The 26,939-nt window shown below is 38.0% G+C and overlaps 2 protein-coding genes across 5 annotated transcripts in view; both read right to left on the bottom strand.

Annotated features, from left to right (window-relative positions):
- The window catches only part of mpp7b (MAGUK p55 scaffold protein 7b), a 178,121-nt gene extending 156,157 nt beyond the window's left edge, over nucleotides 1–21,964 (bottom strand). Inside the window, exons 1-8 of one of the 2 annotated variants that reach the window (XM_073922600.1) lie at nucleotides 21,490–21,964; nucleotides 20,861–20,974; nucleotides 19,417–19,495; nucleotides 18,268–18,386; nucleotides 14,375–14,452; nucleotides 8,704–8,784; nucleotides 7,202–7,342; nucleotides 936–1,017 (exon numbers count right to left, since the gene is read on the bottom strand). In XM_073922600.1, the coding sequence (XP_073778701.1) occupies nucleotides 936–1,017; nucleotides 7,202–7,342; nucleotides 8,704–8,784; nucleotides 14,375–14,452; nucleotides 18,268–18,386; nucleotides 19,417–19,447 (532 nt within the window). In that variant the 5' untranslated portion in view covers nucleotides 19,448–19,495; nucleotides 20,861–20,974; nucleotides 21,490–21,964. Of the gene's footprint in view, nucleotides 1–935; nucleotides 1,018–7,201; nucleotides 7,343–8,703; nucleotides 8,785–14,374; nucleotides 14,453–18,267; nucleotides 18,387–19,416; nucleotides 19,496–20,860; nucleotides 20,975–21,489 lie in introns of those variants that run through there. The other variant, XM_073922598.1, reaches the window with a different exon arrangement.
- An 816-nt stretch (nucleotides 21,965–22,780) lies between these two features.
- Nucleotides 22,781–26,939, bottom strand: part of npc1 (Niemann-Pick disease, type C1) — a 43,344-nt gene continuing 39,185 nt past the window's right edge. Inside the window, exons 24-25 of one of the 3 annotated variants that reach the window (NM_001243875.1) lie at nucleotides 26,263–26,425; nucleotides 22,781–23,997 (exon numbers count right to left, since the gene is read on the bottom strand). In NM_001243875.1, coding sequence (NP_001230804.1) covers nucleotides 23,918–23,997; nucleotides 26,263–26,425 — 243 coding nt within the window. In that variant the 3' untranslated portion in view covers nucleotides 22,781–23,917. Of the gene's footprint in view, nucleotides 23,998–26,164; nucleotides 26,426–26,939 lie in introns of those variants that run through there. The other 2 variants (XM_005163659.6, XM_005163658.5) reach the window with 2 other exon arrangements.

Genomic DNA, 26,939 nt, shown 5'->3' with positions numbered 1-26,939 from the left:
CAACTTTTTTCTTTTTTGACCTGGTTGTGATATGTCTCAGATGACATGTCAAATAGACACGGGTGCTCCTGCCAAATTAACAGTAGTTTTTCCTCCATTTCTTGGCTCCAAACAGACCAAAAAAAAGCCCTTTTAACTTCTCCCTCAACCTCCCGCTGGCCTGCAGATACCCACACTAGCGAATGCTGCTCTCTCATTGGCTGGAGGTAATCACTGATGTTATTTTCAACCAGAACACATTTCACACCGCATGTTTTTGAGTACGCCAAATATCTGACGGCATCATCAGCGATTCTCTCAGATCATGTCTTTGATAGTTCACACTGTGTGATTGTTACTCATATAAACAAGCGCAGATGTGCCTGTGATTTCAGGCATTTGTCTGCGATTTCACCAAACCTCAAGTCAAATGCAAAGTTAAGAAGTGACTGTAAAAAATGTTATTTAGGTAATCATATAAAATTCATATATTTCTATGTAATTGGTCTACTAATATTTGGGGTCAGGAAGACCCCAAGAAACCTGACTGTGATTTGTTTTCCAGGCCTGGTTAGTAATTACTCACCCTCATGTCATTCCACACCCTGCACTGCAAAAAATGCTGTTCTCACTTAAAGTTTTTGTCTTGTTTATAGTCCAAATATCTTAAAATATCTAAATCAAGAAGCATTTTCTAGACAAGCAAAACATTGTCTTGTTTTCAGAAGTAATATGTCAAAAATAAGTGTTTTCCCTTGAAACAAGTAATATAATCTGCCAATGGGGTGACAAAAGTATTATTCTTTCAAAGCAAAAACGAGTCAAATCAATCATTGTATGTTCATGTTAGTAAATGCGTTATACATGGCCCACATAGTAACATAGCATCACATTTAAGGCATTGTGAGTTAAGCGCTATTTACTGTATTATATTTATAAATTACAATGCAACTCACCACTTCTATCAGCAGCTCCTCCTCTCATGACCCGAGCCACGATTATAGCTCCAGACGACTCGTCTCTCTTTATGGTGGCTCCCTGCAAAACACACGTTTGCTGATGTTCTTCAAGCTGTCATTCAGAGATACAAATTTCCAAAGTTACAGCTATCATTCAAAGCAAATCAGCCGTAAAGCTCCAGTTTACAAATCTGAGGGGAATGATTGCTCGAAAACCTGACTTATAAATCAATTTGTGACCATCTGGATGTGAAATCTGGAGAGAAGACTTTTTCAGGAAGGCTTATACAGGTGTGAATACTGCAAAAGGAATCTTAAACATGTTGAAGCTGAGAGTTAAGTGTTGCATGGAACCATGGCAAAACAGTCAAACATGATGAGGGAAACTATAAAGATCTAATTACCACCAAAAAAAAAAAAAAGAGAGATTTTAGTTATATTATACAGCTTTGTTGACGTTATACGTCTTATTCTTTTTGCTTCAGTGTCTGAAGAAATCAGCTGGTAGTGAAATGAATCCTTCAGGTTTGTTGGATCGAAACAAATCAACTAAATCAAATATGAACACAATGAATTGTGCATGGCCATGGTAAGCTTCAGGTCTATATTAGCATCATCATTTCTGATTTAATGTACACAGTAATAAGGCTCATTCTGAAAACGTACTCATGTATACATTTCTGGAGAGCGCCAAATATGTCCCAGGAGCTACGTTTTTTGCAGTTTTTGTTTTCGCAAATCCACTAGAGTCCGCTGTGTATGTTTTTTCAGATCTCAACTTTCTCTCGCGAGTGCCATTCGCACCTGCTGTTCTCTCGTAAATCCACCAGAGGCCGCTGTCTACTGACTGACTGACCAACCAATTGACTGACCCACCCTCCTCGGTCAGTGTATCTTTTGGTCATTGGATATTTATTTTAGAAACAGATATTGAAAAACAAAAATGAGTCATGTTTTAGAGGAAAAGTGGAAAAAAGAGATTAAGTGGAAAAAAACAATAGTAGGCTAGCAGGTCAGCATTGTGTCACCATAAATGAGTTGGCCTCTCTGGTTTCAAAAAAAAAAAAAAAAAAAGTGTTTATTTGTTTTTGTTTTTTCACGATTCAATTTTTTGTTATTCGAAAAAAAAAGAAAGAAAATGAAATCATTTTTGAATTTTGGTTATTCACCATGGAAAAAGAAAAACCGAGCTGTTTTTTTATTTTAGTTTTAAAATTCAAAAAACGCATTGAATTTAATTTTTTTTAAATAAAATAAATAAATAAATAAATCGTTTCTTGTTTTTTAATATCTGTTTCTAAAATAAATATCCAATGACCAAAAGATACACTGACCCTCCTTCTTCCCTAAACCCAACCAGTAGTGTTTTCAAAAGCACCGACTGACCAGATCACCCACTTCCCTAACCCAACCAACAGTGTTCTGAAAAGAAATCCATAATTTTCCCACATTTTATTCATGTACTAAAATGGTTTATCTTCCAGGATAGTCAACAGACACACACTGAATACCATTCCACAGCTACTACTGCTGTCCAAGCTAAACCCCTCCAAAATATTTTAACAGCTTGCAGATGATTCTAAAATTAATAAATGTTTAGTCCTTTGAAATAAGCCTCTGAAATAACTGGCATCAGGAGACCAAGATTTAAGCCCATAACTACCATCGTCCTGATTGCAGAACTGGTATCTTCAATATAGTGCAATTACATCCTGATCTAATCATGAAAAACTTTATTAATATTATTTTGTTATTTAGGAAGAGTAAGAGATCAAAATCCTTTTGCGTCTACATATTTAAACCATAATATTGTAGTCTGAACATAAAGCAATCACGACAAACTATATATCATTTGAAAGCTTACAACCTCTAGTTTCCAATTTATTTATTAATTGATAAGATAAGATATTTCTGTAATTTGCCACAAGGTTACTCTTCAGAGTCGTAAAGCATTACTTTGCTACAGCAATCCATTTTTAAAATGTTTTTTAGAGACTAATTTTAAGTCAAATATCACCTCACTGCCCAAACCTTTTTAGAATTTTACAAGTACTGTCAAAAGTATTTAAAAAATTGTTCATATTCTTCAAAACATAGGGTCACTAATGTAATCTGAATGTCACCTGGTGGTGATTTTTGGTACTGCAGCCAAACCAAATTTGACTGAAAGCTCATCTTTAGAGATATCAACTTGGAAAATTTTGGAATATAATTTGTTTAAATATTTAGATTTTCTGCTATATTTGGACTTAACAGGTTTTGAAAAAACACTTATTTTATGTAATACAATAATATATACATTTATTGTTTTATTATTTTCATAAATTTAAAAGGAATATAACTTTTAATTTATTGAACTTTTTGAACTGTTTATGTAATCTAGCTTATAGCAACTCAGGATAAAGGTCATGAAGAGAAATAGGTAGAACATTTTATTGCCACCTCATGCTAATAGTGATGATTCAAATCACAATCATGGAAGACAACACATTTAAAATAATAATAATAAATCAATTTCCCAGTGCTGGGTTGCGGCTGGAAGGGCAACTGCGGTGTAAAACATATGCTGGAATAGTTAGCGGTTTATTCTGCTGTGGTAACCCATGAAATGGAGATTAAGCTGAAGGAAAATAAATGAATAAATCCATTAAGTCGTTGATATTCATATTTATTTTTCGTTTGAGTCCACTTCAGCATTATTCAGCACAGGGGTGGCCAATCCTGTTCCTGGAGATCTACCTTCCTGCAGATTTCAGTTGCAACCCTTATCAAACACACCTGTCTGTAATTATCAAGTGGATTTCAGGTCCTTATTAATTGGTTCAGGTGGGTTTGATCAGGGTAGGAGCTAAACTGTACAGGAAGGTAGATCTCCAGGAACAGGATTGAGCACCCCTGATTCAGCAGATGTTATACCCCAAAAAATCATAATGGGCAAAATTGGCATTTTAAAAGCTATACATTATAAATAAGACACTGAGAATGAGAAGGATAAACCGAACAATACAAAAAGATGAGCCTCATTTGAGAGGGTTTCATCTATAGGCAAGCAGTTTATATACAGAACGCTGTACAGTGTTTCCTATTTGTATTAGAGCTCTCCTTACCCCAAATATAAATGCATGTGTTTTTGTTCAGGGATTGTGGAAAGTATGATTCTGACTGATCCAGGTTGCACTTTGATATTCTTCTGAATCATAATCCAAATCTTCTCTCTAAATATGTGGGCCTTGTTAGTGCTCTGCTGATTATAATCCAGTACAAAGTAATCACATTTACTTGACTTCAGTTAATTCCTAATCAACTTCAACGCCACGGTCTTGACCTAAAGATGATAATCTAAAGAAAGTTAACCTGTGAATAACCTTTTTTTTCTGTAAAGGTACGATATCATGTCTGATAGTGTGGCTAATGCTATTGTATCTCATTGACGAATCTCATTTATACTGGGGATACTGTATGACTGCCTATAATGAATTAACTGCAGTGCTTCTACTACTGTAATAAAAGTATTTTATGATAGTAGTATATGCAGCACTGTTGCCTCACAACACAAGTGGTGCTCGCTGCAGAGCCATTTGAGGAGAGGTGAGCTCCAGAGAGGGGGAGCTTAAGCTTGAGCTCCACCTTTTTTGCACTTCTTCTACGAGTGATGTCACTGGGGGTAGGGTTAGGGGTGGGGTTGGTGTACGCATTAAAACAGCTTACAGGAGGAGGAGCGACAGCTCATGCTCCCCCTCTCTGGAGCTCACCTCTCCTCAAATGGCTCTGCAGCGAGCACCCTCTCTCACAACAAGAAGGTTGCTGGTTCGAGTCCCAACAGGATTAGTTGGCATTACTGTGTGGAGTTTGCATGTTCTCTCATGTGGCGATGGTTTCCTCCACAGTCCAAATGCATGCACTATAGGCGAGTTGGATACACTAAATTGGCCGTAGTGTTTAAGTGTATGAATGAATGTGTATGGGTGTTTCCCAGTACTGGCTTGAAGGGCATCCACTGCATAAAGTATATGCTGGAATAGTTGGGGGTTCATTCTGCTGTAGTGTAACCCTGCCGGTCGTAAACCACCCAACCCGCTCTCAGCTGGGATCGAACCGGCGACCTTCCGCATGAGAGTCGGTTGCTCTAAAAAGGAGGCTAAAGACTATGGCCTCTACCAATTGTCGGTAGAGCACCTTTAGAGGTCAGAGGAGTGAGGTTTACAGTAACATCCTATGAAATAGAAAGTGTACGTGTTTCAAAGCCACGATTCATTAGCGGACCGCTAGGATGTCAGCTTATAAACAGACCAACTGGTTGACGTGACTTTAAAACGCTCCCTTTGTCTGTGGTTACACTCAGTTACCAGCAGTGAGTCCGGTGAACTGATGACCTTCACGGCCAATCACAGTCATTTCTGTTGAGCATGTGAATACAATGGCAAATCAGCGCTGTTTAAGAACGAACTCAATGGCCAGTTATTCCAGTATCATGACAGAATTCCAATATCATGACAACGGGTTGGTCCCATTTACATTTCTCTTTATCCATATGGACTTGCATCTTATGTTTATGGCTCTGTAAATATTGTACATGTCTGCTGTATCGTGTTTTATTCTTGACTGTTTTGTTATTATATTTTAATTTTTTTTAATGTAAAGCCTAACCAGGGACGAGGGCTGCAAATTAGGTTTATGCTATATGCCCTATGTACAAAACATCGGATATCTTTGTATAACAATGTCAAGTGTATTGTCCCTGTAAAATAAACAAGCAAATACAAAAAAATATCATGACAACACTATGTGCGACAAGTCGATATATTGATTATTGTGACAGGCGTATGTAAAACCTAATTCGCCTGAGGAATTTATCTGCTATAGCAAAGCACAACAAACAAAACAGCACCTCGTCAGTGCACTCAGTGCGAATATTAGCTCACTAGTTTTCATTCACTCCTTTCAGAGGACCAATGTAGGAAATAATGAATGAGGGCACATGGGGATGATTTCAGATACAGCCACTGTCTACTAGCAACTTCCACACAGCGGCTTTGAAGAAAGTTGGAGTTCAAGTCTACATGAACCGGAAGCTGCGCCCGTTGTATTTTTCATATAGTGATCCAGTTCCTAGAGAAAAGGAGTATTAAGCGAGAAAACAATGGGCGTGGCTTGTTTTTTCTACTGTGAGCTGATTGGATGTAGTAAAGTAGGCATTTAATTTAGAAAGATCAGCAAAGGTGTTTAGGTAGAGCCTCCTCATGACACCTCCTCCTCATCGCCATTTATGTTTTTTGTCAAAACTGACAGCTGGAGGGGCGTGGCTAAGTATGTTAGCCCCGCCCAATTCTTCGCGCAGACCTAGGCTGTTTCTCAATATGCGTTCTTCAGCGGTCTTGCGTCCTCGTGCAACGTCATCATCAGCTGCCTAAGTTCAGTTCCAATACTCAACACCGCAAGTACGGAGGACGCGTGAAACTTCCCGGATGTGATCTTGATATCGAGGACGCACCGATGCAGACTTGAGCACCGAACTCGCTCTGGAAGTTCCAGAAGTCATTGCGACTGGAGGTGGGAAGCGCTGCATTTTATTTAGATTTATTATTAAAGTTCAGAGATATCACTTATTTACCTCAGGAGTTTCCCTAAATGAATCGGTGGAAGTAAACATTACCATTTACATCTTAATAAAGGAATAAACACATTAAGGGTGTTTGTTTGTTGAAATTCGTATTAAAATCTGTTTTATTTATATTGTGCAGAGTATATTGATAATGTTTTTATGCAGAGTATATATTTTGAAGAGGGGGGAAACAATAAATCGTTGTATGAAGGCTGTAATGTTTAAATAATTTACCATTTAAAACACGTGAAGGTCATGTGACCATCAGGAAGAACGCAGCATCTCAATTCTCAAAGGACGCATTCTCTGCTCTCGCGGTCTCCTGAGTTCGTTCTTCCGAGGACCCCTGGCAAGACCGGTCTTCACAAGAACGCTAGTCCGTTCTCTGCGTTCTTGGAATTGAGAAACAGCCCTAATCTGAGAATTTAATTGAACGCAAACAGGAAGTGTATTTTCAGATTTTAATTTTATATTACAAGAGCAAACTTGTTTTTTTTTCTTAATGACCTGCACTGATGAATTGTTCACCACAAAACTAGCAATGTGAGCTAACCAAATCAATACGGTTAGTTTTGACTTTATTTGTACATTAAACTCTGCAGACCAGTGGCCCTCTAGAGTTCGACTCTATAGGATTTACTCGGTTATGTTATGCACTCACCAGTGGCTCTTGGTTTTTAACCAGGCAAACAATCTTGATTGAATCTTCATCTTCCTCGTTGCAATCAGGTAAAGGGGGCAGAGGCGGCAACCGAGGGTCAAACCTTTTCTGCGCCACCACATCATGCACTAACAGAAGAGTCTGAAAAGGATAACAAAACAAAACATAGGTACAGTATCACATGTAACACTTTACAATCAGGCTGCATTAGTTAATGTTTTCACTAACATGAGCGATCAATGAACAGTAAAGATTTATCTATTTTCCTTTGGCATATTTTCCTTTGCCTTATTTATCAGTGATCGCCACAGCAGAACGAGCCGCCAACTATTCCAGCATATGTTTTACGCAGTAAACGCACTTCCAGCTGCAACCTAGTACTGGAAAACACCCATACACTCTCACATTCACACACACTCATACACTCATACACTACGGGCCAAATTAGTTCACCCAATTCACCTATAGCGCATGTGTTTTTACTGTGGGGAACCCAGAGGAAACCCACACCAGCACAGGCAGAACATGCAAACTCGACACAGAAATGCCAACTGACTGTAAACTGTATTTTATATATGAAAGTGTATTTAATGTTTAATGCTGTGCTTCTATTTTAGGTGTGACTTTTTAACATTCTGTAAGGGGTCTACAGATGAAAAATAGCCATTCTTAGCTAATTCTGGCACATTTGACAGTAATGTTTATTAATGTGCATTAACCCTGTAAACAACTAAACTAAACTAAAGACGCCTCTCATATGGAGAATGACGTCACATGCATTGCTCAGGTGAGAGTTTTTCACAGATTAAAAGTGTAAAAATCCTGATGGTTCTGTGGGTCTCGTCTATCAAATCAGAGCTTTATGTTGTATTTTCTATTGAGTTCAGATCAGGTGATTGGACCATTCTACAGCTTGATTTTCTTTCTCTGAAAGCATTCCAGAGTCTCCTTGGCTGTGTTTTGGATCATTGTCTTGCTGAAATGTCCACCCTGGTTTCATCTTCATCATCCAGCTAATGTAGATGTCAGACTAAAGCAGGGAATATTAATTTACAATAACATAGGGCAGAGGTTTGCTGAAGAACTTCTAAGAGATTTCAGCTGCTGTCTGGGCTTTCCATGTCTTTCTAAACCTCCCTTTCTTCATGTGTTCCCTGCGTCATTTCAATTTATTACACATAATTTGTAAACTAATTAGATTTGTTTTCTTTTTATATATGGATTTCTTTGGTTGTTACCAACATCTGTGAGTCAAAAGCACCTTTAGAAATGCGACATTTATGGTATAAACCTTTCACCAAATTGAATTACACTCATTCTTGTCTTGACCAATTCTGGATTAAGTATTTTGAGCCACTTCAAATGCTAACTACTATATATATATATACTATATATATATATACTATATATATATATATATATATATATATATATATATATATATATATATATATATATATATATATAATAAGGGTTGACCCAAATGTATGTATTGTTCTCACCTGTACATGAGGTTTGGAAAGCAGGTTTAACAGCTCTGTTGTCTCTGGACTGTTGACTGTATCCTGCAGCTCTTCTGCTAGCTAGAAGGAAAAATGAAATACAGTAATGCATATATGGTAGCTTAAAAGAGATTCTGTAAGACAATTCTATAACTACTAGAATGGCCATAGTGGTCATTCTGACCATTCCCATATAAGACGTCAATTTGTCATTTCATATTTACATTCAAAGCTTCCATGGACTTTTCACATTTTCGGGTTTCTCTGTAGTGTAAATCATGGTAGTTGGGTTAACTTAGAGCACAGTGAATGGAAAAGTACAACAAATACATTTCTTTATGATCCTATTTGCTGAAAGAATTAAAGAAAAACTCCACAATGGTGTTATAAAGACTTTCAGAAATATATATATAAAAAAAAAATAGTGTGAGACTGATAAAGGCAGCCAGGGGAGAGAACAAATTTACTGTCCTGCCCCCATAAACTCTGAGTTTTATTTTAATTTGATGCAAATATGTTTTAATATATACATACACATATAAATGTGTATATCTTTTAATAAAAGAAACAAAACAGTAAAAACTTAAGGATTTAAGATGCTGACGACCAAGAAATGCATCAGAGCTGTCTTGTGAAAAGGGTCCATTGAAATTTTAGAATTAAGCTTTGCATCTGTCATCTTATTTATTAATCATTACCTTGCAAAAAAAAAAAAAAAAAGATTCTTTTTGGTAATACAGCCGATAAATATAGAAACATATGAAACATATGGTTCATTCGGCTGTGGCAATCCCTAATAAAACAGAGATTTTAACGGGGAGAAAAGAAAGCCTACCGTATAAATACAGTGCATCTGTAAATTATTGATAGCGCTTTACTTTTTCCACATTTTTATGTTACAGCTTTATTCTTGAATGGATTAAATTCATTTATTTCCTCAACATTCTACACACAATACCCCATAATGACAATGTGAAAAAAAAGTTTTGTTGAAATTGTTGCACATTTATAAAATAATATACCTGAAAAATCACATGTACATCAGTATTCACAGCCTTTGCTCAATACTTTGTTGATGCACGTTTGGCAGCGATTACAGCCTCAGGTCTTTTTGAATATGATGCCACAAGCTTGGCACACCTGCCTATGGGAATTTTTACCCATTCCTCTTTGCAGTACCTCTCAAGCTTTATCAGGTTGGATGGGAAGCGACAGTGTACAGCCATTTTCAGATCTCTCCAGAGATGTTCAATAGGATTTTGGTCTGGGCTCTGGCTGGGCCACTTAAGGACATTCACAGAGTTATTGTGAAGCCACTCCATTGATATTTTGTTGGTGTGCTTTGGGTCATTGTCCTGCTGGAAGATGAACCGTCACCCCAGTCTGAGGTTAAGAGTACTCTACATCAGGTCTTCATTCAGGATGTCTCTGTACATTGCTGCATTCATCTTTCCCTCTATCCTGACTAGTCTTCTAGTTCCTGCTGCTGAAAAACTTCCCCACAGCATGATGCTGCCACCACCATGCTTCACTGTAGGGATGATATTGGCCTGGTGATGAGCGCTGCCTGCTTTTCTCCAAACGTAACGCCTGGCGTTCACTCCAAAGAGTTCAGTTTTAGTCTCATCAGAGCAGAGAATTTAGTTTCTTATGGTCTGAGAGTCCTTCAGATGCCTTTTGGCAAGTTCCAGGTCGGGAGTGGCTTTCGTCTGGCCACTCTACTATACAGGCCTGATTGGTGGATTGCTGCACAGATGGTTCTCCTCTCTCCACAGAAGAACACTGGAGCTCAGACAGAGTGACCATTGGGTTATTGATCACCTCCCTGACTAAGGCCCTTCTCCACTGATCACTCAGCTTAGATGGCCGGACAGCTCTAGTAAGTGTCTTGGTAGTTCCAAATATCTTCCACCTACAGATAATGGAGGCTGCTGTGCTCATTGAAACTTTCAGAGCAGCAGAAACCTTCTGTAACCTTTTCTGCAACCTTCCACAGCCTTCCACAATCTTGTCTCAGAGGTCTACAGACAGTTCCTATGTCTTCATGCTTGGTTTGTGCTTTAACATGCACTGTCAACCTTGGGACCTTCTATAGACAGGTGTATGCCGTTTCAAATCATGTCCAATCAACTGAATTGACCACAGGTGAACTCCATCGAAGCTGCTGAAACATCTCAAGAATGATCAGTGGAAACAGAATGTACCTGAGCTCAGTTTAGAGCTACACGGCAAAGGCTGTGAATACTGATGTATATGTGATTTTTCAGGTTCTTTATATTTGATAAATTAGCAGGAATTTTAATAAACATTGTTTCACATTGTAATTATGCAGTATTATGTGTAGAATAATGAGTAAATAAACAAATTTAATCCATTTTGGAATAAGGCTGTGACATTACAAATGTGGAAAAAGTGAAGCGCTATGAATACCTTCCGGATGCACTGTATGTATTTATCCATATATAAATAGTTCTAGACTGCTGGCGAAGCTACACACCTCACTTTCACTTCACAAGCAGCAGTGCAAGTTTTGCTAGATAGAAATACTCAGAACTTTTTATGTTTTGCAATTTGAACAAAATAACGTTAGATTGAAAGATATTTAAGATATTTTCTGGGTATTATAGAGTATTAATTTAATGAAGTTATTAAATTAATAAATTTCTTATCTGTAAGAATGATCACCTTGGTAGTTCTAGTGTTAAAAGAGAAGATTTTGAGCATGCCATTTGGCTTAATGTATGCATCAGGTATCATGAACTGATCTGGTGCCAGTTTGCTTTGGCAAAAAAAAAATTTTTTTTTTGGGAAGAACATACTTTTTTTTAAGTTTAATCCACTTAAATTGGCTAAAATTATTAACTTAATTCCTTCATGTTGCACTGACACAAATAGATTGCGTAGAACCCAGCATTTTTTACAGTGTACCCTGAAAACCCAATCTTTCTGGTAATACAGTCTATAAATATTGGAAGGGCATCCACCATATGAAACATATGACAGAATAATTGGCGGTTCATTCCTTTGTTGCAGCCCCTAATAAACAGGCACTTAGCCGAAGAATAGTGAGTAAGCCTATAAATATGCATTAATACACATATATAGTTACAGGACCATTCTAGTGTTAAAAGAGAAGTTTTTGAGCATGCCATTTGGCCTAATGTATGCACCAGGTATCATGAACTGATCTGGTGCCAGTTTGCTTTGGCAAAGCTTAGACTTCTGGTTTAATCACACCAACCCATGTGACAATAATATGTTTGCATAGCAAGTCAAAAAGCCACGGCACCAAAAAAACCCTGGAGAACTTGCCGTTTCTGTTGGGGTTCAGCTGAGCAACACGCACTCAAAAAATGATGTTTGTTCAAACTACTTATTTAAAATGAGGTGAAACAACACAATTCTTGAGGTGTTTTAAGGACAACATAACTGTTTAAAGTTCAATCCACTTAAATATCCTAAATCTAATAAGTTACTTAATTCCATCATGTTGTACTGATTGCATTTTTTACAGTGTTACCTGAAAATGCGATCATTTTGGTAATACAGTCCATAAATATTGGAAGGGTACCACCATATGAAACATATGACAGAATAATTGGTGGTTCATTCCATTGTGGCAGTCCCTGATAAACAGGGACTAAGCCTAAGAAAAGTGAGTAAGCCTATAAATATGCATTAATACACATATATAACTAGTTACTGGACCATTTTAGTGCTAAAAGAGAAGTTTTTGAGCATGCCATTTGGCTTAATGTGTGCACCAGGTATTATGAACTGATCTGGTGCCAGTTTGCTTTGGCAAAGCTCAGAGGTCCAGTTCAATCTACGCCAACCTACTTGACAATGCTATGCGAGTGTTTACATAGCAGGTCAAACAGCCACAGCACCAAGAACCCTGGAGAAATCGCCGTTTCTGTTGTGGTTCAGCCGAGCAACAAGCAGCTAGACTGAATGCGGTTGAGGGTGACCCCGGACCTGACATTAAACATACATTAAACCTCCAAAAATGAAATTTTACACTGAGCCGCGACATATAAGGAAAATGCTTTTAACGGCTTAATGCTCCAAAACGTCTTCTTCATTTTCAGCCTGAGAGAAGATGGAAATTGATATTGTTTTAAAACCTCTCCTGGACTTAATGAAATACAGCGTACGCAGTCAAGAGCTGGAGGTAATCTTTGTTTTAAGAGTCTCAGCAGAACTGAAATGATACAGGCAGCTGAGTGTTTTTGCAAGATGTGAAAGGAAGAGGAAAATATATTTTAATAAAACATGCGATGTGATTGTTGTTAAAGGGATATAACTAATAAGGGAAGACAGAGGCTGAAAGAATAATAAAAATTAAATGTGAAATAAGGAGAAAGTCAAGTCGAAGAGTGAAGAAAAGTTTCCATCCAGGTTTTATCTTTGTCTTTTGAGGGACAATAATTTTATTATATTTTAAACAAGGCCCACAGTGGCATTTTATTATTATTATTATTATTATTACTATTATTATTATTATTGATATTTGCCGCCATTTTATAAAGAAGTGATGATTTTGTTCTTTTTGACTTGTTGGATGGAAAAACTGATTTATTCGCTGTTTTATGCGATGTTTAAGTTTTCCATTACCCCTATACACTTTAATAATGCACTAGTAGTGGGAGCAGCCGTTTGTAGTGGTCTCTGAAACCATAGTGGACGTTCTGAAGTGCATGTAATCAATCCCACAATGCACCACATTAATGAGTGTGCAACCTATGTATGACTCAAGGGTTACCAAACTTGGTCCAATTAAACACACCCAATCCAGCTCTTTCTAGTCATAGATACATAATATTGTCAAGTGGGTTGCTGTAGATCAGGGAACATCAAACTCCATTAGCTCCAACCCTAATCAAACACATGTGAATAAGCTAATCAGGGTCTTACTAGGTATATTTGAAACACCCAGGCAGGTGTGCTGAGGCAAGCATTCTGCTGAGGAGGAGTTTGGGAACAATTAAATCGCTGAACGAATCGTACGGGAGTCGTTGGGATAATTAGGTAAAATAAATGTATATTATAAAACAATGATAGTGTTTTTGACCTTGCATGCAGATCAGCATGTTGTTGGAGACCCCCAAAACCAAAATATGACCTTTATAATGCATAACAGGGGCTCTTTAACGTTGATTTTCCACTGGTTTCTCTTAATGCAAGACTGTTTTTCTTTTTTAATATTTAAGTTGACTTAACTAAGTGCTTAACTCATAAAATTAAGTTACCAATATTAAAAAACAACAACAACAACAAACAAGCTATTTTACTTTAATTTCAGGCCTTCAGTTTCCACAAGTTTCCTAACTAACATTTTACAGTTGATAGATGTAATGGAAAACTGCGTCATGTTGGACATTTATGCACCAAAAAATGCAGATGTTTTGGTCCTGAACATGGATGAGAGTTGCCAAATTATTTCATTAAAAAAATAACACAATAAACCAGCGAGTGTCTGCGTGTGCAGTGCATATGTTTATGTGACTCTAGGGGTGTTCGCTAGTAATCCCTTCCAGTACACTTCAAACCGACAACACTAAACAGACTAAAAGGTCCTGCAACTGAATCCCGTCCCAACGTCTCTGGATTGTCTGATCACTTTTGGTCTGGAGACAAAAACCACGAGGCGCCCCAGAGGAGAACTTACGCGGTGAGCCAGGCCCTGTGTGCTGTCCAGCAGCGGAGCGGGGCGCTGGGCCCTGTACTTCTGCAGCCTGTCATAGACCTGCAAGAAGAGCAGAAGTGGCGTTAAACCCCCGTCCAAAGCGCTGAGGGTGAACGTGGACCCTCACCTCTCAGATTCATCTAGTAGCAAAATGTTACTCTGAATTACGCGAGTAATACATCACACAGTGTGATCAGTGTGTATTACAGGGGAGTTCTGCTCTCCTCTGATTAACTCTTGATCAGTTTATTGAAGGACGTAAAAACAAGATGAGAGTCAGTGCTTTAAATAGCAAGAAATAGTTTGCTCTCTTTAATAATACATAAGTTTACTTTGATCTTATATAATACATATCGAAAATATAATTAGTGTGTTTGCAGGGTATATGCAGGAATGCTTAAGGGAATTTCAATACCTTTTTTAAGACTTTTTAAAGACCTTCTCAGAATATTTAAAGACTTCATCGCCTCTCCAAGTTCTAATCAGTATCAAATCTGTACCTTTAACAGTTGTAGTTAAATAAATCAATGAAGCAAAACCATGCAACAGATAAGCTCAGAAGAAATAAAGCTTGAAAGAATAAATTATGTTGTTGTTTACAGTGACAGGCTTCAGCCATTGTTTTCAGCCAACTCGTTTTTCCCCAACCAGGAGTAAGCAAACTTACATTTTCCCGTTTGTTTCGCTTTGTGGTTTCACTAGATGTGGAAAGCGTCACATCACTTTCCTACGTTTGTCGCAAACTAGGTGACATTACCCAGACGGACGCACCTCGGCCCGGACACGTGGATCGAGCATGCCGTTGTTAATATTAAGAGGAAAATAAATATATCAGTTTTTTTTGGAGTCAAACACTTTGGACAATGCTTGAACAAAATTTAAGACCTCGTAAAACCGTGATTAAGACTTTTTAATACCTTTTAATCAACTTCTAATACTTTTTAAAACCCTGCAGACACCCTGGTTTGGTGTGGCATTCCTTCTATTGACGTAAACCTAACTGTGTGTGTGAATTTAAGAGCCGCTGAGCTAACAGGTCGGGAACACACACACACAGACAGACAGACAGACAGACAGACAGACAGACAGACAGACAGACAGACAGGATGTTTTTCTCTTGCGCTTCAACCACATCTGACAGATTATAACGGCTTTAACACACACACCAGTTGTGTGTCACAAAAACACTCCGTAATCCACGCAAAACGCTATTGAAACACATTTTCGGATTGCAAATTACCAGTTGTAAATGCTGTTCAAAACATTCTACTGGAAGACGCTGGTCGCTATGGCGCCCTCCATGCAGCTACCAAGAAAAAGAACAATAAATATCCTTAACAAGACCAGCAAACCCATAAATCCATAAAGTGGTGCAAATAGATTTGCCATTTAAACTACATGGTGCAAAACGTGAAAATTACAGTTGTGCTGGTCTGAAAATAGCAACAAATTGCGCCAAACACGTCTTGCGCCTTATTGTGACCGGTGTACGATAGGGCCCTCTGCTCTCACAGTAAAATAATACATGAAATCAAATAAAACTAAAATAAATCAAAATAAACGTGGTCGTCTGTTTATTGGTGTTTATGAATTCAAATTTGTCATTGTTTGTTTTTTACAGCATCAAAAATAGGTCATCTTTGACTATCACATCATCTAAAATAGCCAATCAGAGAGCACTCGATCAGAATAAACACAATATCCAACAAAACACTGATAAGTTTGGTTAATAGTTTGATGTAACTGAATTAAATATGGGTGACATGGTGGTTCAGTGATTAGCACTGTCGCCTCACAGCACTGTCACCAGTTCAAGTCCCAGCTGGGTCAGTTGGCGTTTCTGCGTAGACTTTGCATTTTCTCCCTGTGTTGGCGTGGGTTTCCTCCGGGTGCTCCGGTTTCCCATTGACAGTAGTGTATATGATTGTGTGTGGATGAGTGTGTATGGGTGTTTCCCAGCACTGGGTTGCAGCTTAAAGGCATCCGCTGTGTAAAACATATGCTGGAATAGTTGCGGCGACCTCTGTAATATAGACTAAGGTGAAGGAAAATGAATTAATGAATTAAATATAGAAATTTGCTTCACTGGAGCACAAATTAACATTACCGTCACACATAATATATATATAATTTGCATAATTCACACCCTGCTGAATGAGTTTTGGGTGTTTATCTGTCTGTCTGTCCACCGGCTGGGCTTTATATACGGTCTAGGCAATGGGAAAGCTATTAGAATACCAGCCAAGGAAGATGTAATCATATTTACGGCCCTCACACAGCTAACGCTACTCATAAAGATGAGCGTGTTTGAAAACAGATGTATAAACTAAAACTATTCAACATTTTTTAATAGATGACATCACACACCAAAACCAGACACCGAGCTCTCTGTGCATCTTGCTGTGCCTTAAAACCATGTGTGGTGAGAATTGGCATATCAGACATTTCAGTTTCAGACATTGTGCATCTTATATATAGCAAAGATAAAAGCACTGGCATTTCTGTGAACTCAGTCATGTGCAAAACAATTTACGGAGATGTATTGTGACTCGAACCGCATGCTACATTTATTTCTGATTCTTATGGTGTGTTTCTTGTGAAGTTTCTTCGTTCTTGTTTGGAATGGAAGTATAATTACTTGTTTTCCAACAGGGGAAAAATAAAAAGTAGCTCAGATTTCCTTTAGTCGTATCTAGCAGAGCCTTGGAAAAAGCAGCAAACATTCTCTCTTTGCGAGTGCTTAGTGTAATCCTTTAGTTGCATGTTTGCGTTCGCTGCTGACATGGATTCTGACATTAGCTGGAACTTGTTTTGTGGTGAGAATTGGCATATCAGACATTTCAGTTTCATGTTTTGCACATGCAAAAAAAATCCTATAGGCGAATTACCGGTTTGTAAACAACCAGGATGTGCGTGCATCGAGACTGCAGAAAAACCCGGGAGCGCTATAGGGAAGATTTTAGGGGGGCTCAGCTCTTTATAAAGTAAATAAATTTATTATTTGTTTATTTATTATTTAAATTATTTATTATTTGTTTATTTATTTATTTATTTGTTTGTTTTATTTATTTATTTATTATTTATTTATTTGTTTATTTATTTAATCATTTATTTATTTATTTATTATTTGTTTATTTATTATTGATTTATTATTTGTTCATTTAATATTTATTTATTTATTTATTTATTTATTCATTATTTGTTTATTTATTTATTTGATTATTTATATATTAATTTGTTTGTTTATTAATTAATTAATTTTTTTATTTGCTTATTTATTATTTGTTTATTTATTAATTTTCTTTATTCATTTTCTGTTCAAAATTATTACTTGTTTAAATGTCAGAAAGTTTTTTCACTTATTTTTAAGTGCAAAGAGAAATGGACTATTGTTTATTCATTATTATTTTGTGTTGTACAGTATTATTTGGTTGCTGAGCAGCAATAAACAACACTTTAAAATATAAAGAGTTTTCATGTGGTTTTAGAAACTGGTAGTTTTAAAATGTATGAATGCATAATAACCGTGAAACCTTGATTATTCCTCTAATAATAAAGTAAAATACTATATAGTAAAAATACTATAATCGTACAACCAAAAACTATAATCATTACATCCCTAATGACAAATACCTATTGATTGCCATAAAAGACAAATGACCAAACCTACACACTCGCAACCTGAGAAAAATGCTCTAAAACCTTATAAATACTCCTCATATGAGCAGGAATTTCTTCTTTATAGGGTCAAGCCAGTGGAACAACTTGGTCTGAATAATTTTGTCCGATTCAAGTCATATAGGACTGGCAAACAGCAGTGCCTAAAGTGGGCTAACACCACTCATATACCGGTGGCTGCTAAAATAAAGTCTGACCTTAATAAGCAGATGCAGAGTGTTGCCCATGAGCATGTCCTGTAGAAATGAACTGTCCTCTGAGGTGTCCATGTGAGACTCCAGGCCATACAGCAAAGAGGCCAGCAACCGACACACACCTGAAGATCCCAAGCAGAGCAGCATGATTAACACTTTTCTCTGAACTATCCATCTCCATAATAGATCAGTTCTTTTATTAAAGTGGGGGAAACAAACTTAAATATAGGGCGTTAATGATTTGTCGCATTCAAATATCGCCCTCTACTGGCCTTAAGTAGGAAAGACTGGGGAAAGTTGTTACCTTCCTCTTTATTTTTGAGAAGCCAGTGTTCAGAGTGTGATTCAAACTAGTTACAAGTGTCTGTTTTTAAATTGCATTGATGTTATCTTTACAGCACAAACAGAAAATGCTTAGTTTCGTTTGAAACAGGAGTGAAATATTACGTGTTAAATTTACAAACATAATCTAGGTTAATTGTAACACACCCTGGGGTGAGATGAAGCATTATGATTTCCACTGGGGTTAGATGCATCATCATAAAATGAGAATTATGACCAAAAATTAATTTAAAAGCTTTTTATTTAATACCAGCCTTTTTCTTTGTGGAGTTTTTTTGTGTCTTTTTTCAAGACCAAATATCTAAAATATCTTTAATCAAGAGGCATTAGACAAGCAAAACATATAATGTGTTAAGTAATAATATTTAAAAATTAAGTGAGTTTTTCCTTAAAAAAAAAAAAAAAAAACTCAGCAGGCACAGGACGTCAACATGACGTCAGATTGGTGTTGTATTCCAACGTTCTGGGACGTTGAATTAGGTGGAAATGAAAATTGATTTGACGTCAGAACCCAACATCAGGCCAATGTTAATGTCCAATGCCGGACAGACATTGCATTTTGGTTACTTTCCAACGCAACCTAAAAACAACAAAATATCAACATCTAATGTTATTACAGCTTGAAGTTGTGAGGATGTTACCTCTATGACGTCTATCAGATGTTGGTTTTGGTTGCCATACATAAGAGTTAGTATTTGACGTCAATATGCCTCTGGAAAAAATGTCCCAAGTATCCCACACACTCAAGCCAGCAGCCAAAGGTTTCACAAGCATTAAACTGAACTCATGACTCTTAAACATCCTGCTCACCTCCTGGTCCTGATGATGAGTTTGGCATCATGATGTGTCCTAGTAACAATATATAGCAGGACAACAGATGAAGGCCCTGCTTATGAGAGAAAAAAGTGAATAGTCATTGATTCTATAAGAAATCAGACAAAAAATATATATCAAATAGCTCAATTTCAAATGGTTTCTCATAATGTATGAAAATACCACCACCTAGCGGTAATTTTAATAGTAGTTTTAAACATTATTCTGAAAAGTTTTGGGGGGAAAATGCCATTGACATACAATGGAAATCATTAGCCCCTACATACAGACCTTGCTGGAAAATTACCGGCAATTTTCCGGAAAGGTGTGTATGTGTGAACAGACCCTTTTTAAAATACCGGTAAATTCGTTCTGGCTATTTTCTGGAAAGAGAAGTTGTAACAATCCCAGTAATTTGCCAAAATGCTGCGCTGTGCGAACGCAGAAGGAAGATTGCCGGTCTAAAACGTGCCGACGTGAGACGTCTGATTTAATTAGTGATGGGAAGTTTGGATCATTTTACTAGCTCGGATCTTTAAGTCTCGTTCATCGAGATGAACGAATCTTTTTTCGAGTCATTTCATTCATTTTGTTCAATAAGCCAAAATATTTTTAAAATGTTTCAAATTGCTTCCAAAACACATCTACAACAACAGCCCTCCCTGCTGAAAAATCCAGCTTAAACCAGCCTAGGCTGGTTGGCTGGTTTTAGCTGGTCGACCAGGCTGGTTTTAGAGGGGTTTTGGCCATTTCCAGCCTGGTCTTAGCTGGTCAGGCTGGGAGATGACCAGCTAAAACCAGCTTGACCAGCCTAGCCAGACTGGGAGCCCAGCCAAAACCAGCTATGTCCAGCTTAAACCAGGCTGGTCAAGCTGGTTTTAGCTGGTCATTTTCCAACCTGACCAGCTAAGACCAGGCTAGGAATGGCTGGAAACCAGCCTGGAAATGGCCAAAACCCCTCTAAAACCAGCCTGGTCAACCAGCTAAAACCAGCCAACCAGCCTAAGCTGGATTTTTCAGCATGGATTTTATTTTTAAGAATAGCTTTTTTTTCTAACAAGGATGCACGTTTCCAAAATTAGTAAATAAATACAGTACACAATCTCAAATAAATGGTGTTTACCATAAACATATTCAGCAGCACAACTGTTCTCAACATTGATAATAATCCTACGTTTTTAATGTGACACTAAAGAAGACTAACAGCTGCTAAAATTAGATTTATTTATAAATAAAGTACATTTTAAAACATTTAAATTATACTTTATTTTTCATGATCTCTGAAATAAAGAACTCTGTCATCAAGAGACATTTTTCAAAGTGTTATAGACAAAAGTAAATAAATAAATAAATAAATCTGACATGATCTCCATTCATTACTCAGAATACCATCAGAACATTAAAGATGACTGTCAGGAACAGATATTATTTGTAAGCTTACCTGGTCAGTGGAATGATGTTCCAGTAATGGTCTTGTTTGTTGTATGCAAAAAGAGAAAACGAGAAAGTGTCTGACTCACCGCCATCAGGCAGAATGATAATCATCAATAATGACCTAAATGGAACCGACAAGCAGAAACACTCAATAAATCAGCATCATTTCGACCTCTTTAGCTGCTTTATATGTTACAAAGTATATAGAAACCAGATAAAGAAACTTAAAAACTTTAAGACCTTTTTTAAGACTCTTTCCATACATTTTAAGACCTTAAAACCACTTTAGGTTTCAACCGGAAGCACTGGCGAGATTTTAACTTACAGTAAATTTGTTAAATATTAATGTAAGAAACTAATCCTAAACTAAAACGTTATTCATATACTGAATAAAAATCTTAAATCTAGCTAATTCAGCAGGCTGGCGCCTATAGAACTGCAGAAATAACGGTTACTGCAGCAAACAAAGCAGCATGATGTCAAATCTAGCAGGATTTCACTGATTTCTTAAACTACACAGCATGCTGATATTCGCAGATTTAATTCAGGCAAACTTTAGCACACAACCATACACTGCATAGTCAAAAATGATATAAAACCTAATACTTTAGAAAATAGCATTTAAGACTTTAATACTTTTTAAGTGCACCCCAAGCAGCAAAGGAATGCCCTCGAGGAGCTGGAGGAACTGTCCATAGGAAAGCCCTCGGAGAAGCAGGAGGAACTGTCTCTCGGTTGGCCTAAGAATGCCCTCGGAGGAGCTGGAGGAACTGTCTCTAGGTTGGCTTAGCAATGACCTCGGAGGAGCCTAGGAATGCCCTCGAGGAGCTGGAGGAACTGTCTCTCGGTTGGCCAAGGAATGCCCTCGGAGAAGCTGGAGGAACTGTCTCTAGGTTGGCCTAGGAATGCCCTCAGGGGAGCTGGAGGAACTGTCTCTCGGTTGGACAAGGAATGCACTCCAAGGAGCCCAGGAATGCCTTTGAGGAGCTGGAGGAACTGTCTCTCGATTGGCCTAGGAATGCCCTCCAAGGAGCCTAGGAATGCCGTCGAGGACCTGGAGGAACTGTCTCTCGGTTGGCCTAGGAATGCCCCCCAAGGAGCCTAGGAATGCACTCGAGGAGCTGGAGGAACTGTCTCTCGGTTGGCCAAGGAATGCCCCCCAAGGAGCCTAGGAATGCCCTCGAGGAGCTGGAGGAACTGTCTATCGGTTTGCCTAGGAATGCCCTCGAGGAGCTGGAGGAACTGTCTCTCGGTTGGCCAAGGAATGCCCTCCAAGGAGCCTAGGAATGCCCTCGAGGAGCTGGAGGAACTGTCTCTCGGTTGGCCAAGGAATGCCCTCAGGAGAGCTGGAGGAACTGTCTCTCGGATGGCCTAGGCATGACCCCCAAGAAGCCTAGGAATGCCCTTAAGGAGCTGGAGGAACTGTCTCTCGGTTTGCCTAGGAATGCCCTCGAGGAGCTGGAGGAACTGTCTCTTGGTTTGCCTAGGAATGCCCTTGAGGAACTGGAGGAACTGTCTCTTGGTTTGCCTAGGAATGCACTCGGAGGAGCTGGAGGAACTGTCTCTCGGTTTGCCTAGGAATGCACTCGGAGGAGCTGGAGGAACTGTCTCTTGGTTTGCCTAGGAATGCCCTTGAGGAACTGGAGGAACTGTCTCTTGGTTTGCCTAGGAATGCACTCGGAGGAGCTGGAGGAACTGTCTCTTGGTTGGCCTAAGTATGCCCTTGGAGGAGCCGTCTCTCGGTTGGCGTAGGAAAGCCCTCGGAGGAGCTGGAGGAACTTTCTGGGTAGAGGGAAGTCTGGAATTCTCTACTAAGACTGCTACCTCAGTGACCCAGCCACGGAAAAAAGCAGAATGAACGAATGAATTATTATGCATGATACAAAACACACTTCATGTTTCACAGATGTGGACACAGGCACAGTCGATAAATAAAACAATCTTTTTTATTACAAATTAGTCCGTATTTATTCCAAAAAAAATCTTCAAATCAAGAACGTTTATGCACAAAGCAGAAACTTTAGACTGCTATAATGTCCATGAGGCACACGCATCTATCTTTTACCAAAGCTATGGAAATGTTTACATAAATGTCCAAGTTTTCAGTCCCTGACTAATGACAAACATTACTTTGAAAAATCACATCATACCCACAATTCCTATCAATCCCAAACTTTCATCATAAAAATAACCATTTATTTGTATGCAAACACATTTCTGCCTTGCACGTTGCTAAGTTTACTATAGTAGGCTAATTCCCCTTCCATATTGATGGTTTACAAAACCATGTAAGCAGCCATTTTAAAGCTAAACTGTGTTAGTAATTGAAATAAACAGGCAAATTCTGAACATATGAGAGTTAAACCAAACTGCAACCTATCTTTGCTTGTGTTTTGGTTAGAATTGCCGCCTTAAGTCACTAAACTAATGCTAGCACTCCCTTTATTAGCATGTCTATGCTAATTAACGCAGCACAACTTTGTAAGTAAACAATTTTAAAACGTCCCACAGCAACCAATTTCATTAATTAGCTAAGACTAACGTGGTTTTCCTGCTTGAAAACAACACCGTTCAGGTCATGCTAGCAATAAAGCGCTAGCTGTGTGTAACATACGGTTCTTGTCAAAGCATCACAATACATCAAGAGATTGTCCACACGGTTCTTTCATTATCTGTGAATTTGACTCGTTATGTGAAACATGCTAACAATAAGTAAATAATTGCATACAAATAAATAAAAAAAGGATTAGTCAAACATTTTTTTACACGTATACATTCATACAAACGAAACAAACGTTGCCCTCATGCTCTCGTTGTTGCTTTACCAGAACCACAGGTTTGTGTTTAATGGAAATAAAAGTTTTCTTCTCCACAAACTCTATATACTGCATCATGTCAGGATCTACCAAGTGTGTTAGGTTTATTTGGTGAACGCAGACAGGAGAAGTAGTGGTAGAAAGGTCTTCTGTTCATCCAAAGCACAGTCCTGAGTTAAGTCTGTCAGCTGAATGAGTTACAAATGTGTGTAACATGAATATGAAAAGCTGGCGTCGTCCGCTGAGGATCAGTAGATGAGCCGCTCTCTCTCTGTGCCCACAAACCTGTTGTGCGCAGCTAGAACCTTTGCTTTATTTACAGACGGGCCTGTGAGATAAAACACACAGAGATGATTTTAGAACATATTATTCATTCATAATATGGTTTCAGAAGTCATTTTATTATTGCCAAATTCATTTTATTCTCCGCCAATTTTATTTTTTCCCTTTTCTGCTTTCAAAAAGCATGTACACTTACTGGCCACTTTATTAGGTATACCTTATTAGTACCGAGATGCAGCAATTTTAGCGTTCAGAACTGCCCTAATCCTTCGTGGCATGGATTCAACAAGGTACTGGAAATATTCCTCAGAGATAGTGGTCCATATTGACATGATAGCATAACGCAGTTGCTGCAGATTTGTCGGCTGCACATCTATGATGTGAATCTCCCGTTCCAACACATCCCAAAGGTGCACTATTGGATTGAGCTCTGGTGACTGTGGAGGCCATTTGAGTACAGGGAACTCATTGTCATGTTCAAGAAACCAGTCTGAGATGATTCACGCTTTATGACATAGTGTGTTATCCTGCTGGAAGTAGCCAACAGAAGATGGGTACACTGTGGTCATAAAGGGATGGACATGGTCAGCAACAATACTCAGGTATGCTGTGGTATTGACACGATGCTCAATTGGTACTAATGGGCCCAGAGTGTGCCAAAAACATCCCCCACACCATTACACCACCACCAGCAGCCTGAACCGTTGAAACAAGGCAGGATGGATCCATGCTTTCACATGTTGTTGATGCCAAATTCTGACCCGACCATTCAAATGTTGCAGCAGAAATGGAGACTCGCCAGACCAGGCAACCTTTCTCCAATCTTCAGTTGTCCAATTTAGGTGAGCCTGTGTGAATTGTAGCTTCAGTTTCTTGTTCTTAGCTGACAGGAGTGGCACCCGGTGTGGTCTTCTGCTGCTGTAGCCCATGCGCCTCAAGGTTGGACGTGTTGTGTGTTCAGAGATGCTCTTCTGCAGACCTCGGTTGTACCGAATGCTTATTTGAGTTACTGTTGCCTTTCTATCAGCTGGAACCAGTCTGGCCATTCTCCTCTGACCCCTGGCATCAACATGGCATTTGCGCCCACAGAACTGCCGCTCACTGGATATTTTCTCTTTTTCAGACTGTAAAACCTAGAGATGGCTGAGCTTGAAAATCCCAGTAGATAAGCAGTTTCTGGAATACTCTGACCAGTCTGTCAGGCACCAACAACCATGCCACGTTCAAAGTCACTTAAATCCCCTTTCTTCCCCATTCTGATGCTCGGTTTAAACTGCAGCAGATTGTCTTGACCATGCCTACATGCCTAAATACATTGAGATGCTGCCAAGTGATTGACTGATTAGAAATTTGCATTAATGAGCAGTTGGACAGGTGTACCTAATAAAGTGGCCAGTGAGTGTATAAGATACAATTTAAGGGGACACCTCATCCAAAAATGAAAGTTATGTCATCATTTACTTACTGAATATGAGTTTCTTCTTTTGAACATAAAGAATATATTTTGAATAATGTTGGAAACCGGTAACCACTTCTATAGTATTAGTTTTTCCTACTATGGAAGTCAATAGTTCAACAGAAGAAAGAAACTCGGGTTTCTGGTTTAAAACCACTTGAGGGAGAATATATATTGAGTACATATTCATTTTGGGGAGAACTATCCCTTCAATGACAATTACCTAAAAGTTTTACAAAAAAAATTATATATATATATATATATATATATATATATATATATATATATATATATATATATAAACACATAAAAATATTCTATAGTACTTTCTAATATTTGTTAATCCTAACATTTACTAATGCTTTATTAAAAATCTAAAATAATATCTTTAAACTTTAGTTAATGAAGTGTGAGTTCAAGTGTGAGTGAGTTCAAGTGTGAGTGAAACGTGAACATGAAAATCAATATTTACTACCCAATTAACAAGCGTTAATAAATGCATATTATTGATTTGTGCTAATTAATTTGACCTTTTGATAAATCTTTGTTATCTGTAATAAATCAGTTTCTTTATTACATATAATTTATGTAAAATTTCATTATAGGATCTGACAAATGGTTGAATTGTGTTTTTTTTGGAAATTAACAATTTTATGAAACATCTATGAAAATGTTTTCTGATTAATAATCATTTTAAAGTGTATATAAAAAGGTAGGCATTATCAAAAACAGTAATCAAAATTTTAAAGTAATACATCCCTTTTTTGGTCATTTAATGATGCCTTGTCTTTAAATGTTTTAAATGAACTACTGCTTCAAGACAAATCATGAATGTTCTCGGAGATAGTGATTTACCTGCATAACTGAGTAAGACAGGCAGGAAGATGAGGCCGTGAGCGGCTCCCAGAAGCACGATTGCCAGATACATGCGGAAGTAGAAAATCTGGAAGATCTGCGATTTGGACAGAGCGAGAATCAGGATCCCGCCAAACTTGGTGAGGGTGATTCCACTGAAGACCTGCAGACACACAGCAGCAGACAGAAGAGGAGTCATTTCACTCTCATTTACACTGCTTCATGCAGAATCAATCCACTAATTTGACACCCTTGGTGAGTATCAGCAAAACATTTTGATCTGCTCAAAATTCAAACTCAAATTAATTTGTTTTCAGTCAGAGCAGAGTTTAAATGGGGTATATGCAGTGGTGTGAAAAAGTGTTTGCCCCCTTACTGAGTTTTTTTTTTTTTTTTTTAACATGTTTGTCAGATTTCAATATTTATAAATGAAGGATATTATTATTATTAAATGAAAACTAAACACAAAGCTACATAGCCCTGTGTTTTTTGGAGAAGTGTTGCAGTGGAGAACCTTCCCAGGTGTTGCCGGCTGACCGAAATAAACCCAAGTGCGCAAATGAAACCACAAATTCTGCTGTGTAACAAATATTCTGAAGAAGAATGTCCGGTCATCTGTAAGTGACTTCAAGCTGAAGCAAACTTGGGTTCTGCAGCAGGACAATGATCTAAAGCAC

This window comes from Danio rerio, chromosome 2, assembly GCF_049306965.1.
Source record: "Danio rerio strain Tuebingen ecotype United States chromosome 2, GRCz12tu, whole genome shotgun sequence".
Taxonomy (NCBI): domain Eukaryota; kingdom Metazoa; phylum Chordata; class Actinopteri; order Cypriniformes; family Danionidae; genus Danio; species Danio rerio.
The sequence above is the reverse complement of the archived record's forward strand: the minus strand, read 5'-3'. Positions and strand labels throughout refer to the sequence as shown.